Source organism: Camelus bactrianus, chromosome 20, assembly GCF_048773025.1.
Source record: "Camelus bactrianus isolate YW-2024 breed Bactrian camel chromosome 20, ASM4877302v1, whole genome shotgun sequence".
Classification (NCBI taxonomy): Eukaryota; Metazoa; Chordata; class Mammalia; order Artiodactyla; family Camelidae; genus Camelus; species Camelus bactrianus.
Window position 1 is genome coordinate 22825717 of NC_133558.1, and position 18862 is coordinate 22844578.

The following is an 18862-nucleotide window of genomic DNA, read 5'->3' on the forward strand; positions in this document are numbered from 1 at the left end:
AGAACCAGCTCCATCTGACGTAGACAGAGAGGAGATAGGAAAAAGACTGAAAGGAAATATACCAGCATGTTGATGGGGGTTATTTCTGGTGGTGGAGAAATCTGTATTTTACCTGAATTTTTCAAATTCCAACACAATAAATATGACATGCTGCTATGGCATGCTGACAGTGGCACAGAGCTTACTTCATGCCAGCCACCGTTCTGGTTCCTTTTCCTAAATTATAACTCTTTAATCCTTGTAACAACTCTGTGAGAGGTACTTTCTGTTATCCCCGTTCTACAGATGAGGAAACAGGTCCAGAGAGGCTGAGTGACCTGCCTGTAGCCTCATCGCTAGTCGGTAGCAGAGAAAGAATTTGGATTCAGGCAGGGAGTATCCTAACCATGATACAATGCTGCCTAGTCGGGGGGAATAAAGGAGGTAGGGGACTAGAACACTCAGAGGGGCAGTCACTGATAGCACAGGGCTTGTGTCTGTCACAGCAAGCAGGCCCACTGCCCCCAGCGTTCAGTCACCCATGCAGGTAGGGTTAGGGGAGCTCCTCTGCCCTTCTGAGATCCCACGTATGCCTGCTTCCCCCCACACCTCTGCCCTGTGCCCACCACAGACCGGCCAGGCCTCATGAACGTGTCACAGGTGGAGGCCATCCAGGACACCATCCTGCGTGCCCTCGAGTTCCACCTGCAGGCCAACCACCCCGACACACAGTACCTCTTCCCCAAGCTGCTGCAGAAGATGGCTGACCTGCGGCAGCTGGTCACCGAGCATGCTCAGATGATGCAGCGGATCAAGAAGACCGAGACAGAGACCTCGCTGCACCCCCTGCTCCAGGAGATCTACAAGGACATGTACTGAGGGGCAGCAGGCCTGGGAGGGCCGAGCACCGGGGCAGGCGCCGCCCACGGGACTTCTCCTTGACCAGCCCTTGAGCACTCGGCGTGGAGCCCCAGCTGCGGGATCACATACGCGGCTGCCTGGACACACGGCCCCTCGCTCCCTGTATCCCCTGCCTCCCTCTCCCTTCCTTGTCTCCCTCCTCAGCCCTTCTTTCTTCTCTCATTTCTTTGCTCTGTCTCCTGTTTCCTCTCTGTAAGTCTCACTCTTCTTTCCATCTCTGTCCCTCTTTCTCTTCCTGTGAGACAGTTTGTGTTATTTCACCAGCAGCATAGAACAGGACCTCTGCTTTTGCCCCCGGGGCCCCAGAGCAGAAAGGGAAAGGCCTGCCCTCTGCACCCACGGTCACCTTCGAGGGGCAGGGCCTCACTTCTGTCTGCACAGCAAAGGACTCTGCCATCCAAACAAAGAAACACTAAGTTCTCTGGGCCTGGCTTCCTGGGGAAGCCAAGCAGGGCCTGGGCTGACTGCAGTGGGTCACTGGGTCCCTGGGGGAGGACACCTCACCCAGACTGTCCCCACCCTCCTGAGGCTGAGGCTGGTACCGATTCAGTGGACCCCTGCTCCCGCAGCATGCCTCAGCCTCACTGATACCCACCGCCCTTCCATTCTTTTCACTGGTCTTCCAGGCCACTGTCGCTGATGGCCCCCTGTGCTGGCCGCTGGGGGATGCCCCCCTGCCAGCCTGGATAGAGGTGGGGTTCCCTCCAGGTAGGAACACACCCCCCCCAACGCAATTGAAGAGGAGCAGCTCCCTCAAGGGAGGTGGACTTTGGTAGGGAAGGCAGCAAATAGTAAACTTGATTCTGACCCCAGGCCTTGGGGTGGCTCCCCCGTCAGCACCCCACTCTCCACTCCTCTGCAGCAGCCACCGAGTCCTGCCCATGTTGTGTCAGCACTGCAACTCCCACCCCTCTGCCCAGTGCTAGGGCCTGGCCTCAAATGCACTCTTTTCTCTGGCCCGGAGACACTGACACTGGCTCCAGCCCGGCCGAAGCCCTCGCCCCCCACACACTCCCTGGAGCCCCTCCAGCACACACCACGAGCACTGAGATCACTTTACCTATAGGTCCCACACCCCCCACTCTCCCCTCTGAGAGACAGGTGAGTGCCCAGAGGGGCTACAGGTGGACCGGCAGAGCTGCGCCCTTATTCCCGGGGCTGGGCCAGATCCCTTGGTGGGCAGAGGAGTCCTGCTGACCCAGCCCAGCACCTGTTCACAGTGGAGGCGCCTGGGATAAACTTACCCAGCGTGTTATGACATCCATCTGTCCCAGCAGCTCTGCTGCCCTTCCTTTTCCTTGTATTTGGCCCAGCTGGTCACCTGGAACTCTCCCTGCAGCACCTCCAGTGATCAGGGACCTTACTGGGCCCAGTGCCTCTCCTGGGCCCTGTCCCTCCCATCCCCCTTCTACCCGGGGAAGTGCACTAGCCTCAGAGTTAGAGCTGGATCACAGCTTGGAGCCCCTTCTGAGCAAGGGAGCAGAGAGCCCCCCAGGCTGCTTTCCCAGGGAGGAAGCGGGCCTGGGGGGGTGAGGGGCTGGCTGAGGTCACAGAGAAAGGTGGCAGGAGGCTTGGGGTTAGAACCCAGGCTTTCTGGTTCCTGTCTGGTCTTCCTTCCCAAGGAGCCTTTCCATGCCCCAGGATCCCTCTCTGCTGGCAAGATTCTTCCCTCTCCACTCCCATCCTCGGCTGACCAGGGATTTGGGTTGGGGCACTCCTTTTGGGCCAGCGCTGTGAAGGGAGAGGCACTGAGCGCCCCCCCATCCTCATCCCCCGCCCAGGTCTGGTACTGAGGATGCAGCTCTTCTCAGTATCTAAACAATCTCCAAAATTGAAATGTATATTTTTGCTAGGAGCCCCAGCTTCCTGTGTTTTTAATATAAATAGTGTACACAGACTGATGGAACTTTAAATAAATGGGAATTAAATATTTAAGAGTTGATTTAGGCTAACTCAGTTCTTTACAGTGTTTTTCCTGGGGGCTGATCGAACTCCTCTCCCTCTTCCATATCCAGTGCACAGAGCAGGAGACCGGGCTGGGCAAATGAGACTGTGGAGTGCTGGCCGGGGGTGTTGATTCTGGCTTGTGAGAGCCGCCCATCTTTCCTCCTCACCTTCTGCGCTGCTCAGCAGATCTGTGGTGCTGGGAGCATTTGGGGTGGGAGGAGAAAAAGGATACACACCCCCTGGAAAGGATGTGTGGTACCATGGCACAAACCAGGGATAGGTCTGAGGGGGTCTGGGAGGGTCTCAGAAGGGTCCGTGCGGAGGCAGCTTCCCCTGGGTGGGCCTTGGGTGGAATGTGGGACTTGCAAATCCAAAGCCTGTCATTCACTGTCAGTTTTTAACCCCACAAGACATCAGGGCTTCCCTCTCCTTAGCTGACAACCCGGTTTCCTCCTTTTCTTCCTTGGCGCCATCTTCACAGAGACTCGGGACACGTGAATAAAAAATTTAGGCTGAAAAAGAAGAACGCGACTTTAAGAGAATTAGAAGATACTATGTTTGCAATAATTCTATAACACTTCTGAAACTTGAAAAAGTTTATTAAAGAAAAAGGAAGAAGTGAGTCCCACACTGGTAATATCTCTGGGGATCCTGGAAAAAAGCAGATACAAACCTTTCTGGAGGAGAGACAGACAGTACAGAACTCTCACAAAATTACAAATAGGAAGAAACAAGCCAGCATGAAAACAAATAGAACCAGCAGTGAAGTTAGCATCCCAGGACATCAAAAAATAGAGCTGTTGGTTATAGCATAGAAGACAAGTTTTATATTATTAAAAAATAAAAAGAAATGAAAACCATAAGAAAGAAACAGTTTGCTTGTTAAGGGGAAAAAAAACAAACATTTTAAAAGAAATTCCTGGAACTTCTAGAACAAAGGAAAAAACTCAATGAATTAAAAAACAGATTAGACATAGCCAAAAAAATCATCTTTTGCACCTCAAAGAAGATCTGTAGAAATTACCCAGAAAATGGCATAGGAAAACCAAGATAGAAAACATGGACAGGAAGAATAGCAATACTAACTCATCTACTGCAGAAGAGAGTGGACGTTGCTATAATCAACTTAAACATTTGGCAAAATCTAGTAAAGTTAAAACATGCCCATAGATGTGCTCCTCAGAACCCAGGCATGATTTCCATGTAGGCAGGGCTCACAGCTGAGTTCCTCTCAGGAAGTTGCCCCTAGTGAGGGGAGCTGTCTTGCCCAGGATAAGCACATCCCCTCCTCAGGGGGCCACCTATACCCAACACGTGGGTATGAGGCCAGCCTCCCTGCCCCAATTTGAGACAATGGGAAGAATCATCCCAGCTCCGGAGCTGAGGCCTCTGTCATAACTACATTGCAGTTTAATTTCTCTCTCTGTCCAGTCCTGCTTCCTTCAGTTCCTTACAGGTGTTTTAAAGAGCACTCCTCACTGAGTGTCCTGCAAGTAAACCTCCAAATCTATTTCCTGGAAAAGCCAGCCTGACAAAATACCCTAGAGTGAAACCCACCAAATTACACCAAGACTCGTATACAAATTCATTACAGCAATAGCAAAAACTTAAAAACAACAAAAATGTTCATCAACAGAAAAATGGATAAACCTGATATATTTATACATTAAAAAAAAACTAGAAGAAACACATGGGAAAAATTGCATATTATCTTGAAGTAGACAGACCTTTCAAAAATCTAGCAGACACACAAAAATTTCTAAGTTTCAGGTAGTATACACAAAACTACAAGTCTATAAAATAAAAAGATGAAAGTCTTATTATTGTGAAAAAAAGTTACTATGGGGGGGGCTAGGGAATAGCTCAGTGGTAGAGTGTGTGCTTAGCATGCACAAGATTCTGGGTTCAATCCCCCATACCGCCGTTAAAAAATGAATTAATTAAACATAATTACCTCCCCCCACCAAAAGAAATGATTTACTGTATACACATTTTAAAAATTTCTTCTGCATTGTGGGGCGGGGGAACCATAAAGAAAAAAATTTAAATCGACTATGTAAAAAAAGTATGACATCAGACAAAGGCTAGTTTCCTCAATATAAAAGGCACCTAAAATCATTGAGTAAAAAGGTCAACAACCCAGTAGAAAAATAGGCAAAGGGTATGAACAGGAAAGGAAGTACCTCTAAAATATATGGAATGATGTTTAATTTCATAGTAAGAGAAATATAAATTAAAACTGAGATACTGTTGTTTTACATAACAGTTTAACAAATACTGACAAGTTTCATTCAGTTGTGTTGGCAAGAGTGTTCAGAAACAGGCACTGTCATACTGTTGGTAGGAGTATAATCTGACACAGCCTCAATGGAGGGCAAATTGGCAGCACCTAGAAAATAATTTTACTCCAGCAAAAGTTCAAGAAATAACAAAGATGTCCAAGACTCTTGGTTTCCCAACCTAGTGTCTCAATTTTCTGATAGACATAGGAAGCTTTTTAACTTCAATTTAAAAAATCTTTCCTTTAACTTTTTAAAGAATTCCTTTTCTTTGGTCTTTTTAGCTTTCCCAATTTATCTCCCACATGGGGGCATTGCGGTCTAGTGGAGAGATTTTGGGCTTTGGAAGAGTAAGACAGGAATTGAAGGGAAATAGAGCTGGAAGGGCTGTTAGGGCTCCTGGTACCCCTTTCACCTGTACTCAACAGGCCCAGCTCCTTGTTCTCCAATTCTGCAGGCTATGAATCAACCAGCCATTTATCCTGCCCAAGAGAGAGGCTCTGACTGGCCGATTTGCTATCATCCAATCTGGAGCATCCTCATTGGACAGAGCCTCAGGCAAACCCCCTCCTGGCCACCTCTCATGGTGGTCCTTGCTGAGGCCCTTAAAATCCTTAAACCATCCCCCAGTTTCCTCCAGTAATCACCTAGGAATCCCTGAAAGCCTTCATGCCCCACCCCACCCACATCTGCAGCCTGGATTGGGCAGCTCAAGGACCAGCCTCTCAGCCATCCTGTCTCCAACTCTCCATCCCTCTTGCCTGCAGCCCTGGGACCCTGGGGAGGGGTGGACCTGGCTGCAGAGCCCCTCCTCTCTTTGGCCCTGCCCTGAAAGGGAGGGATAAAGGAGCACTGGAGCAACCCTACCTGATTCTCATTAGGGGCCACAGCTGGGATGGACCCTGCAGGGCCAGATCACAGTGGCGGTAGCGGGGAGAGCACCCCCTACAACCAGCGGCCATGCAGGTAGGAGTCTGGGTTTTGGGAGGACATAAGGAAAGTGGGAGAAAAGTCTTTGGGGCTTGGCCTGGCCACTGAAACCGCAGTCTCTAAGAATTTGGGGTGCATCAGGTGGGAGAAGGGGCTTCCTAGCCCCTAGAGAAATCTGGAAGTCTAGAGATTATCTCTCCCCACCTCATAGTCCAGAGGAGGATACTGAGACCAGAAAGGGGATAAGCCATACCAAGGCTGCACAGCTGAGTCAGGGCTCACTCAGGGTCTGACCATTCAAGGCAGGGATTCCCCGCCTGCCTTTTTTTTCTTTCACTCAACAAAAGTTTCTCTGCCCAGAAATACCAAACAGCTCCCTGTGGGTGGGATCTGGCCTCTTGGTCACCTTTGTAGCCTCAACACATAGCCTGGTGCCAGGTGTTCATAAATGTTTGAATGGGAACACTTCAGTTTGAACATTACACCGTTTGAGAGTCATTCCTTTGGGTACACTAGCTCCCTAGGTCTTCCATCAGATAGATGTTCATACCTTAGCACAGATTTGTTTTGCCAACAGCTGGAAGAGATCAGTTCTCCCTGGAGTTTGGGTAAAACAGGGATAATTGTAGATCTTAGGGTCTCAGGGTGAAGTGGTTTTCCCAGGTTGGGAAGAAAGGAGGCCAGGTAGCAAGAAGAAGGCAAAAAACAAAAATAAGGTGGTGGGGTTACTAAAGATTTTTCAATTGTTTCTGGCCCTGCCCAAAGATTAGGAAGGAAGATGGCATCCTCGTCTAAGTTTAGGCCCTTGAGTTCTAAAAATCCTACTCAGGGGGCTCCTTTGGCAGACTCTGTCTCCCACTTTCCTGTACCCAACCCTGCCTTCCTCAGCCCTGGCTCTCCTCTGCACCCCCTGATCTCAGCCAACTGTCCAGTCCTGGTGACCCTGGCTCACTGCTCAAGAGTCCATGCTCCAGCCCCCTAGACACCAAGCCACTTTTGTTGTCTCCCCAGGCTGGATTACCTATGATCTCTGCTGCTCTGTCTCTACCCCTTGGCCTCAGAAGTTGGCTTAAGAAATTCCCCAAATCCAGCTGCCCTTATCTCTGCCAAGTCAATCTTGGTTAATTAGAGAAGTATTGGGCTGAGTGAGGACACCTGGGTTATAGGGCTAGCTCGAGTCCCAGACCAGTTACTTGACCCCTCTGAGCCTCTGATTTTGAAAACAAAAAATGTCTCCTGACTTTGAAATCTTGTTTTGAAGATTAAATGAGCTAATTTGACAACTCCCTAAACAAAATGTGTTTTATTGATATGCTGAGGGTGTGTGGGTGGAGGGCTGAAACAAACAACAACAAAAACAAGTTTAAGCAATACTGGGTTAAATCAAATAGGTTCCTTTGCAGGACTTATCATAGCCTTTAATATGTTCATGTACAATAAGCAATATACAACACGACTCTAAGAAAATATAGAAGGAAGAGTTTCTCAAATCGATTGATCACAAAGCCCCTAGCCCCTTTGGCTGTGGCTCATCCCATGGGCTAAGAACCCCTGGGACATGCTGGGAGAGCTCTGTCACTGAACCTCTCAGCTTGTGACAGAGCTAGTGTAGTGGCCTCTCTAGGAAGTCCTGGAGGTCAGCCTCGTGGGTAGTCTTTAGGAAAAGCAAAGCTCTGGGGACTGGGGATAGGCGCCCTGCAAACCCTTCCTCTGAAGGTTACTGATTCCTCCCCTAGGAGATAAGAGGCTTCTCTTCTCAGGTCACCCACCCCTTTCTTGTGACTCATTTCCCTCTCACCCCACCCTCCACCCTCCCTAACTTTGGGTGTCACCTTCACCACTGATCTGGTCCCTACCCCACCCCAGCCTCTTCCTGTCTACTCCCCACTTTATAATTGGGAGCAGAAACATACCAGGCCAGCATCTTCTATAAACCTAAAAGAAATTTGAAAAACCATGTTTCCTTCCATGCTCCCAAGTTATCTAATGGTTTTCATCATATCATAAATTGTTGCAAAGCTTCCATTTCTAATATATTCTAAGTAGTCCTATTTTAAAATATAGCAATTATATTACTCTTAATTCCAAAAGAGATTTTTAAAAGATGTTTTTAGAGAAGTTACACACTAAATCAAACATTTTTTTCCCATTACTGAATCTTGCTTCTCCAAGACTGATACTTCAGGCAAGATTTCGACAAATGTGTTGAAAGCTCTCGGCCCACAAGAACTTGCCCTCAATCTTCCTGCAGGAGCTTCTCGGTTTTCCAGGCCAGGCAGTGAGAATGATTATAAGCACCATGGGGGTACTGGGCTGGGGCTGGAGTTCTGTGCAGAATCTCAATCCAAGGTATTTCAGGCTGCTTGCTTTGGGTCCTGCCAATGAACTTGCTGTGTGGACAGCTGACCAGCAATAGCAGGTGAGCAGGGTGGATTTGAATAAGTACGTTATTCTTTTGATGTATCCAGTGGCATCTAAATACCAGAGAGATTTCACATATAATGTCATCCATATAAAAATATACGTAACCAGTGCTTTCCAGTTTTACATAATTCCTTTTTCTCCTTCAATACCCATTTTACTTTGCCCACAGAATTTTATCCTAATCCTAATACAAATATTTTTATTCTTAGAAGGCTTTTACTGATCACAATATTATCTATTCCTGCAACAAAAATATTTCTTAAACAGAAATTTAATTTTTGTCTAAATTTAGTTATTAGTAGTACTCAATTGATCAAAACAACGTAAATATATTATACACTTCCACAGTTAATTACTAAATAACAAAAAATTTTCTTTAGAAAATTTAGATGGGGCCATTGCTTTTTTTTCCCCTCCAAGAAAGCTCATATATCCACGAATAAGCATTACTTATTGTTAGAATAAGACAGTATTTGACATCAATTTTTTTGTTGTTTTTTTTGGGGGGAGGGGAATTAGGTTTATTTATTTGTTTGTTTTTAGAGGAGGTAGGGATTGAACCCAGGACCTTGTGCACCCAGGACCTTGCACATGCTAAACATGCACTCTACCACTTAAGCTATACCCTCTCCCCCTTCTATTTTTACTATTTATGAAGGGAAGTACTGAGAAATCTTCACATAAATAAGCAAATGGAAATGGAAGGTGATTTGTTACAGAAGGGGCACTCAATTCTTTGAATTTCTTCTGAGTTAAATGAAAAAAATGACAGTGATCTGAATTAAAATTAAAAATTACTGTTTAGGGGGAAGGGTATAGCTCAGTGGTATAGAGAGCATGCCTAGCATGCACGAGGTCCTGGGTTCAAGCCCCAGGACCTCCATTAAGTAAATAGATGAATAAACCTAATTACCTCCTCTCTGAAAAAAAAAGATTAAATAAATAAATAAATAATTTAAAAAAATTACTGTTTAGTGATCTTACATTACCCTCCTGACCCTCACATGTGCTTCTATAAAAATAACAACAATAACAGCAGCCACAATAATTATTATAAGTGCTATGCTATGTAATAGTATAATAATAATCATTGGACTAATGCGTATTACTACTGGCACCTCCTCAAAGGCCTTCCCTGACCACTCTGTCTAAAGCAGATCTCCATCCTGCCAGCCTTTTATTTCTGCCTGAGCTCTTCCCATCATCTGTGTTTGTCTTGGTTATCCATGTCCTTGTTGCAGGGCCTGGGCTGAGAGAGGCAAGTAAGGTATGTTGTGCAGGGTTGAATCTTGTCTTTATTTAAAAATTTGATATTTTGTTCATCATGGATTGTTTTTGCATAAATTTTGATCTTTTTTTAAAAAAAACACACTAAAATATTACTTATTACTGAGTTTTTTTTGGCATTCCTCTGAATTTTTGTGTCCAAGGTGACAGCCTCCCATGCCTCCCCCCATTCCTGGCCCTGATTTGTTGGTTCTCTGCTTTATCACTTCAGGGAGCTCCACAGGCAACTTCCATGTCCAGGGGCTCCACGTGTTCTTACAAATGAAGGACCATGTGACTGACGGTCTGGCACCTTCACCACTTCACTCAGAGTCTCTTAGACATTCTCTGGGGGGGGAGGTGGGGACCACTCTATGGCAGAGCCCCTGTGTAGACTGGCAGTCTTTGTTCTCTTGGGACTAGAGTCCGGCCTCTGTCCCAGCCACTTCACACGTGGGCTCATTCCCCCTCTGGGCAAGGAAGCACATGACAAGAGCGCAGGTCCGCAGAGCCCTCGCTCAGGCCTGGACACCTAGTAGACTCTCAGTAAACATCTTCCCAACTCAGGCTCCTCCCACCCTGACCCTCAAATGTCCCTATAGTAGTGGTGATGACGATGATGATGTCAGCAGAGTAATAAGAACAATTAATATTTATTGAGGGCTTGCTACGTGCCAGGTACAGTCAGCCCTGAGTATCTGCGGGTTCTGTACCCCACATGGAAAATATTTGGGAGAAAAATTCCACAAAGTTCCAAAAAGCAAAACTCATATTTGCTGCATAGCAGCAAATATTTACATAGCATTTACATTGTATGAGGTATTATAAGTCATCTAGAGATGATTTCAAGTATACAGGAGGATGTACGTATGTTATCTGCAAATAATGCCATTTTATATACGGGACTTGAGCATCTGTGGATTTTGGTGTCCACAGGGGTTCTGGAGCAAATTCCGCAAGGATACCAAGGGATGACTGTACTTCTACATATACTGTCTCATTTAAGTTTTACATCACCCCGTGAAGTAGGTACTAATATTATTCCCATCTTACACATGAAGAAACTGTGGCATGGAAAAATTGTCCAAGATCATACAACCAAGAAATAGTGGTACCTGGCAGAACTAGCTATATCATTTGTGAGACCTGGCACAAAATGAAAATCAGGGCTCCTTGCTCAAAAATTTAATAATTTTAAGATGGCAACAGCAGAGCTTTAAAGCAAGTGTGGGGCTCCTGTGTGACAACACAGGCCTGTGCCCAAGGAGCCAACCCTGGTACCAGAATCTGAACTCAGAATTCTGACTCCAGAAATCACAAGCCTCTGTGTTTGGAGAAAGTCCTATGAATCCCTGTGATTTACGAGCACCTGCTTTGTGCATTGTGTGAAATCTTCAAAAGCCCTCACAACATCCCTGAGGTAACAGTGAGGTGTTGTCACCCTGATTTTTAAGAGTGAGGAAACCAAGCTTTGGGAAGTTGAGTTACCCACCCAGGGTTACCCAGAGGGGCCAGGCTTTGAACACAGGACCATCTCTGGAGCCTGTGTTCTTGTACCACACGGCCTCTTTCTATAAGGATCACTAAGGCAGGAACTAAAATGGGGCTCGGCGTGACTCAGACAATCTCTTAGGAACTTTGACCCAGAAGCCTGCCACTGGGGCTCGAGCTGCTGCTTTGCTCAAGACCGGAAGGCATCCCAAGTCTGCAGATACTTCCAGCGAGGCTTCTGCTTCCACGGAGGTCGGTGCAGGTAAGCCCCTCTTCTCCTGGAATGGGGGGCAGGCTGGGGGACTTGGGAGGGATCATCTCTGATGGGCCATGCATCCTCCCAGAGCCTCCTCTGCCTACTCAGCTCCAAGGTCTAGGCTGAGCTAGCTCTGAGCCCAGGAGGGGCCAGCCTTGTCTCCTTACCCTTTCCTTCCTCCCTACAGCTACCAGCACCCACAGCCTCCCCGCCACCTTGAGTGGGGCCGCCACCACTCAGAGCCACAGATCACCCTGCCAGGATCCCAGCTGGGGCTGACCCGCAGGGGGTCCGAGCCCACCTACCTGCCCTCTGTGGCTGTGGGTTGGGGCTGGGCCAGGGGGTATCGGGGCATGGAGCCTGGCCTGGAGGAGTTCGACAAGGCTGCGGAGGTTGGTGGCAGTTCCTGGAAGTCCCTGTTGCCATCATGTGAGTCATCAGGGGCACTGCAGGTGGGCACTAGTGGGATCTGAGACCAGGGTTCCTGCTCTGTCTCTGAGCAAGTTTCTATTTCTTTCCACCCCTCTCCCTCCTCAAGATTCCCAGGCAGAGGGGAAGTTTCCTCCGACTCTGTTGCTTTCTGTGTTCTAGAAACAGAATACTGCCCTAGAAGCAGAATACCATGGTGCCTGTGGAGTCAAACCACTTAGTTTCAAATGCTGGCTCCATCACTTAGGGGCTGTGTGGTCTTGAACAAGTCACTTAACCTCTCTGGGCCTCAATTGCCTCATCTACAAAAGGCCACTGATAATAGTACCTACCTCACAGGGTTGTGTGAGGGTGCGATGAGTTCATAGCTGTGATGTGCTTAGCACAGTACTTAGCACAGAGCAAACACTAAATGTTAGTGGGTTTTTTTTAATTATTGCTCTTATTCAGTGCTGCCCAACAGAAGTATGTCATGTATGTAATTTTTTGTAACAGCTATATTGAGATATAATTCACAAACTAAAAAATTCGCCAATTTAAAGTGTACAATTCAATGTAATACAGTGTATTCAGATTTGTACAAACATTACCGCTATTTAATTTTAGAAGCTTTTCACTACGCTGAAAAGAAACCCATTAGCAGCACCCTCTACCCCTCCCAGCCACTGGCAACCACTAAGCTACTTTCTGTCTCCATGGATTTGCCCATTCTGGACATTTCATATAACTGAAATCATACAACATATGGTCTTTTGTGAGTGGCTTCTTTTACTTAGTATAATATTATCTAGGTTTATCCATGTTGTAGCATATATAAGTACTTCATTCCCTTTTATGGCCAAATAATATCCCATTGTATGGATATATACCACATTTTGTTTTATTCATTTGGCAGTTGATGGACATTTGGGTTGTTTTTGCTTTTGGGCTTCTATGAATAAGGTCACTATGAGCATTTATGTACAAGTTATTGTACAGATGTGTATTTTCATTTCTCTCTTTTTTTAAGCTGGCTAATTGGCTTTTTAAAACTTTTTTTTGGGGGGGGGAGATAATTAGGTTTATTTATTTTACTTTTTAGAGGCGGTACTAGGGATTGAACCCAGGACCTCTGCATGCTAAGCATGTACTCTAACCACTTGAGCTATACCCTCCCACCTTCATTTCCCTTGAGTATATACCCAGGAGTAGAGTTGCTGGATCATATGTTAACCCTATGTTTAATATTTTAAGGAACCACCAAACTGTTTTCCAATGTGGCTGCACCATTTTACAATTCACATATGTAATCATAAATGTTCTTATAGTCACATTAAAAAAAAAGTAAAAAGTGAGGGGAGGTTTCAGCTCAGCGGTACAGTGTGTGCTTAGCATGCATGAGGTCCTGGGTTCAATCCCCAGTACTTTCATTAAAAAAAAAATCATAAAAGTAAAAAGCAACAGGTGAAATAAATTTTAATACATTTAATTGAACTCAATATATCAAAGATTACATATCTAATATTATCATTTCAATATGTAATCAATATAAAAAGCTATTAAGGAGACATTTTTAGAGGCTTTTTGGTACTAAGCTTCAAAATCTCATGTATATTTTACACTTACAACATATGCCAGTTCAGACTAGCTCCACTTCAGGTGCCCAATAGCCACATATGGCAGGTGGCTGTCCTATTGAACAGCACAGTTCTGAATAGTTGTGTTTGAAGCTTATAATTCTGATTAGGCCTTGAGCTACTGGGGGCAGAACTTTATGCGCGAACAGAGCCTTGCAGACAGCAGATGCTCAGTAGATGCCACATGAATGAGTGAATGAATGGACCTAGTTTTTTCCAACAGCTGCTGATGGTGGCCACAGCTACTCTCAGAAGCCTCAGCCTAAGTCAGACCCTATCTGGGAGCTTCTGGCCCCACTTCAGAGCCTGGACCTTGAGGTGCAGCAGGTAGTTGAGGGGAAGGGGCAGAGGATGCCATGGTGGACCTCTGGGATGCCCAGACATGCTGGAGGAGGGTCCCTGGGGCTATATTTGGGTGGCCGTGAGTGTGTGTGTATTTGAGGGGGTATGTGCTCTAACCCTGCCCGTGGCTGCAGAGGGAGCATGACAGTCGGGACATCATGTGTGGCATCTGCATGGACAAGGTGTGGGACAAGCCAGAAGCCCAGCGGATCTTCGGCATCCTGCCCAACTGTGGCCATGCCCACTGCCTGGGCTGCCTGCGCACCTGGCGGAAGAGCCGACAGGACTTCCCGCTGGATGTCATCAAGTCAGTGTCATGCAGGGGCCAGTAGGCAGGGAAAGGCCCCAAAGAGATGTGGGCTCGGAGGCCAGCTGGTGGGCTTGAGCCTCCTCTTCTCTCACCTCCCACCCCACCTCGCAGGTCCTGTCCCCAGTGCCGTGTCCATTCCAGCTACATCATCCCCTGCAAATTCTGGGTGAGCAAGGGGCCTAAGAAGGAGCAACTCATTAGGAACTTCAAGGCTCGGACCAGGTAACCTGCAGGGGGCACATGACTCAGGTTAGGAAAGAGGGGAGGAGTCCCTAATCCATGCTGGCTAAGCCGCAGTTCCCAACCTAGGATCTCCCAAATCCTGGACATTCGGAGTGATGGAGATGGCAGGCGAGGGTGTGAGCTATTTCCACTATTTCAGAAATCCCAGTAAATAATAGTGAGTGCCTGAGACAGCAGCAGAAGAGCAAGGCCAAGTTTCCCTTCTAGCCTGGCTCAGGATCGATGCAGGGCAACTCTGGTTCTCTTAGCACAATGGGGAGCTTAGCTTGGCTTTTGTTTCTGACTTGTGTTTTTGACACAGGGAAGTAAATTGTTATGAATACACGTTGTTTGCTTAGATGATCTTTGAAAACATAGAGTCTCTGAGAAGGAGACTGAAAGGCAGCCCTCAGAGACAGGGGAAAGTTGGGTAGGTTTTAATCTCTTGGCGGGAGGGTAGACTTTATTCAAAATCTGGAATTAGCTACAATTCCTCCTCCTCCCTATCTTCCCCCTCCTCCTCCTCCTTCTTTTTTTTTTTTTTTCAAATAGAGGTATTGGGGATTGAACCCAGGACCTTATGCATGCTAAGCATGTGCTCTACCACTGAGCTATACAACCCCACCCCCCAGTTCCAGGTTCTTAATTCTACCTTTCCAAAGGGTTTATTATATTTGACATATACAAAGTATAGTTGGATAAAAGGTGGGATAAAGAAGATTGGTCTCTTCCTGTGAGACATTCAACCTTGTTGGGAAGACACTTGGATTGTGCCTGTGACTGTAATAGCTGCATTAACAAAGTTACTGAGAACAAAATGTGGGGCGAGTCTCACAGAGCAGGGAGAGCTGGGTGTTGGAGGAGGAGTAGGGGCTCCTCAGGAGGAGAAAACTGAGAGCACCCCAGGTAGAGAGGTTGAAGTGGGGAAATCCTGCAGCTGGGGTACGGTGGGGAGCCTTCCGAAGTTTTCTGGGCCAGAGGGGAGTACCCAGGCCCGGGTGTGATAGGAGACAATGACATGGAGCGTTCATCCTGGATGACAGACTGCGCGTCATAAACGCCATGATGTAGGGTCTCTTACTGCCCCCACCTGCAAAAGGAGAAACTAGAGCCTGGTCTGTGGGACTTCAGGGCAGAAGTGGGCTTTGAACCCAGGCATTCTGACTCCTAGCATGTACTAGAAGGAATGGTGGGGAGGATATTGACTTGAGAGGAAGTAGGGCCAGACTGGGTAGCCAACTGACCATGAGGCTGAAAGGAAAATTTAAGATGACTAATGTCTGCAGCATAGGTGGACACAGGTCTGGTAGTGTCACATGAGGGTGGGTGAGGGAGGCTGATGGGGAATTTGGACAGTGTGGGGTTTTTGAAGGCTATCTGGATGGAGGGGTTCCTAATGCTAGTTTTGGTCAAATGGTAGGAGGAGGAAGAGGAAGAGATAGCCATTTAGAGGAGGCTCCCAGCTTGGTGGTCAGTGGGGTCCTGCATTCATGCTGGGATGGCAGGAAGTGGGAAAGACTCAACTGTTTTGGAGTCAAGCAGAGAACTGACGCAGAAAAAGGCTATAAATACGTGCTTTGTCTTTTCTTCTCTCTCGCCCATCTTTCTGTGCAGGCAAAAACTGGTCCTACTTAAGCAGATCACAAATTGCCCACAAACCTCTCCTGTAATCTAACCTTTCACAGAGTGAAATTTGAAATTTCAGAAATGGGAAACTTCTCAATGAATTTCATTAGCTAGCAATTACCTAATCATAAGACCATCCCTCAGAACAGCACATTGTTCTTACTTGGTTACAGAGACACATTGCAGGGTGATCTGCTATTCCCCCCTCCTTTGGCGGTATCATTGAAACTTAGTTCAGAAAGGGAAAGGAGATTCCTAGGGTCACTACTGTCCCAAACAGAGACTGTGTAGGATTTGTAAGAAAGGCAGGCACCCCTTAAGACACTTTACTGCCATCTGCTGGGAAATAGTTGTAATAGGTGTAACATCTACACTTGTCTCTGATGCTAGTGGTGCCGGCACAGATGTGGTGCCTTTGTGCTGTGTACAACCTACCCAACCTTACATATCAGCCTTGAGGGTCCCTTGTTTTGGGGGCAACTGGGCTTGAAGGTGATGGTCTTCTCTCCTTTTGCCCTCTCATAGCCAGATTCGATGCCGGTTCTTCATACGGGGGAATGGCCGCTGCCCCTTTCAGGCTGACTGCATTTACCTGCACCAGCTCCCAGATAAGGCCCTGACCTCTGATCCTCCCTGGACCAAGAGTATGCAACTGGCCTCTGTGAGTGAGGTGGTATCAGCAGGGATATGGGGTGGGGGAAGCTGCTGGTCATGGTTTATAATATGTCTCTGATAAATGTAAAACCTGTGTATGATGGCCATGACATTAATGGTGCCTGCTTAGATGTGGGACTTTTATGCTATGTACAACCCACACAACCTCCTGTGTCAGCCTTGATTCCCTTGTACTTGGCACAACTGGAATTGAAGCTGATGGGTTTTCACTGATTTCTTTCTTTACTCCCAGGTGGTGGGCACAACAGCGTACCTAGGGGGCACGGAACCAGAGGAGGAAGTGTTCTTCATGGACTGTGCCCTGGCCATGGCCTTCTGGGGTTCAGAACTCCCACTGGACCCCAACAGTTCTTACCACTGCCTCCTGTAACCAGGATCAACATGTGGGGGATGGGGCCGAGGGGCAGGGGTTGCTAGGTGGTAGGTCTTTTCCCTTTTTGGGCTTGGTGGGGGGTGAAAGTAGCAAGCCCTCCACCCCCATGAACCGCAGCAGTGACACAGTTGGGGAACATGGGGATGAGAGAGGGCTTTTGGAAAGAGGAAGGGTTCTCACCTTCTTGCCGGGGACTTGGTTTTTAACTTTGCTCTTTTGTAGACAAATTCTGAAAGAAAACCAATAAAATGTGCCTAAGCCATCACTGCTGGTGTCTGAAGAGTGTCTGCTCATAGCCCAGGTGCCCTCCCACCCCAGTCGAGAGTTGCTTCTGCAGTCTGTTGCAGTATCATTCATCATTTAACCTCTGGAAAACTTCACATTATGCTTCTAAGAGAATGAGAGCAGAAAGGGCAAAGAACATTTTAGGTATTGTATAAATAGTAAAAATGTCATGGATTCCATGCAAAGGTCTCCAGGATTCCCCCAGGGTTCTTGAACCACGCTTAGAACTTTCCTCCCTACTCTCCTTCTCCTTTGCTAGAATGTAAACCTTGATGGGCATGAGCCAGAGACACCACTGAGTAAAACTGAGGGGGGCAGGGCATTGAAAGCTGTTTAGCATTCTTGGCCCTGCCTACTACTTCTCAGGGCCTCCCCCCACCTCGCCCCGGGCCCTAACAGCATTTGAAGACCAGCATTTGGTCATTTGAAGACCAAAAACATCTATGAGGTTAGAACTGCTCACCTGAGATAGAGGTGCTTGGAAGAAACTTCTTTCCTACCATTTTGGCCTTTGCAAAGCAGGCATTATCGAAGAAATAATGCTTAGTCTTTTTCAACAGCTCCCTTGAAATCATTTTGGAAAAAAATAAAAATTTGGGTGCTAATGGAAATCAGATGCAGCTCAAAATATGCCTGTGGCGGTGGGGAGGGTATAGCTCAAATGGTACAGCGCATGCTTAGCATACACAAGGTCCGGGGTTCAATCCCCAGTACCTCCTTTGAATAAATAAGTAAACCTAATTACTAGCCCCCCAATATATATCTGTGGTTTCCCAGACTATTCAGAATGAAAGACAGATTCCACTCTCTGACCTCAAGGTGGTATAAGACCTGGTTTGGTTCTCTCTCTGATCTTATCTCCTGTTACTTCCTAGCAACTGCACTCTGCTCCAACCATGCTTCTGCCCCAGAGCCTTTGCATTTGCTGTTCCCTCACAGACCGCTACCTTATCTCCTTCAGGTTTTGCCTGACTACCTATATAAAACTACGTCACTCTATCTCCCTTCCCTAGTCTATTCTTCTTGAAAGCACTTACCACAAACAAGCATCCTGTTGTTTACTTATTTAGTTGTCTGTCTCTGCTTGAGTGTCAGCAACAATGAGCGCAAGGGTCTCTATTGTGTTCCCTGTATCCCGAGCCATAAGGTGCTCAGTACAGATTTACTCAGTGGATGCGTATGTGGCAGCAGAAGCTGGGAGGATGAGAAATACAAGCTGGCACGCAAAATAGGGTTTATGGGATGCTGTGGGGCTCTTCTCCCCTCTCCCTGTCCTATTCCTGTCCTCTGCAGTGACCCCTCCCTTCCCTGAAAGACTGCTTCCTCCACTTCCTTAACTGAAACTCTGGAGGTGGAGGCACTCTTGGCCCCTTATGAACAACCAGAGCAAGGCCGCTCCTAGGTCTTTGGGAGGAAGTTCACAGTAAGGCCTTTGGCCATATAGATGGCGTTAGGTTTTGCTGAGACTCCATTCTCAGGTATACTGGTTCA

General features: G+C 47.1%; 2 protein-coding genes across 6 annotated transcripts in view; both read left to right on the forward strand.

The window, feature by feature from the left end:
• Window positions 1–2842, forward strand: part of PPARD (peroxisome proliferator activated receptor delta) — a 63646-nt gene extending 60804 nt beyond the window's left edge. For 4 of the 5 annotated variants that reach the window (XM_010949031.3, XM_045512205.2, XM_010949032.3 and 1 more), the window contains one exon: window positions 611–2842. In XM_010949031.3, the coding sequence (XP_010947333.2) occupies window positions 611–858 (248 nt within the window). In that variant the 3' untranslated portion in view covers window positions 859–2842. The remainder of the gene's footprint in view (window positions 1–610) is intronic. The other variant, XM_045512206.2, reaches the window with a different exon arrangement.
• A 155-nt stretch (window positions 2843–2997) lies between these two features.
• Window positions 2998–17351, forward strand: LOC123615079 (putative E3 ubiquitin-protein ligase makorin-1). The gene is made up of 7 exons (XM_045512204.2): window positions 2998–11499; window positions 11681–11922; window positions 13762–13865; window positions 14015–14187; window positions 14302–14412; window positions 16564–16699; window positions 16946–17351. The coding sequence occupies exons 2-7, from the start codon at window positions 11847–11849 to the stop codon at window positions 17081–17083; spliced, it is 738 nt and encodes a 245-aa protein (XP_045368160.2). The 5' UTR covers window positions 2998–11499; window positions 11681–11846; the 3' UTR covers window positions 17084–17351.
• Window positions 17352–18862: the final 1511 nt, after the last annotated feature.

Excerpts from the sequence above, each read along its gene's own strand:
- LOC123615079 (XM_045512204.2), top strand. The coding sequence starts at position 11,847 with ATGGAGCCTGGCCTGGAGGAGTTCGACAAGGCTGCGGAGGTTGGTGGC. Across the intron at positions 13,866-14,014 it reads TGGACCTTGAGGTGCAGCAG|AGGGAGCATGACAGTCGGGA; the intron begins GTAGTTGAGGGG and ends CCGTGGCTGCAG. Across the intron at positions 14,413-16,563 it reads AACTTCAAGGCTCGGACCAG|CCAGATTCGATGCCGGTTCT; the intron begins GTAACCTGCAGG and ends GCCCTCTCATAG.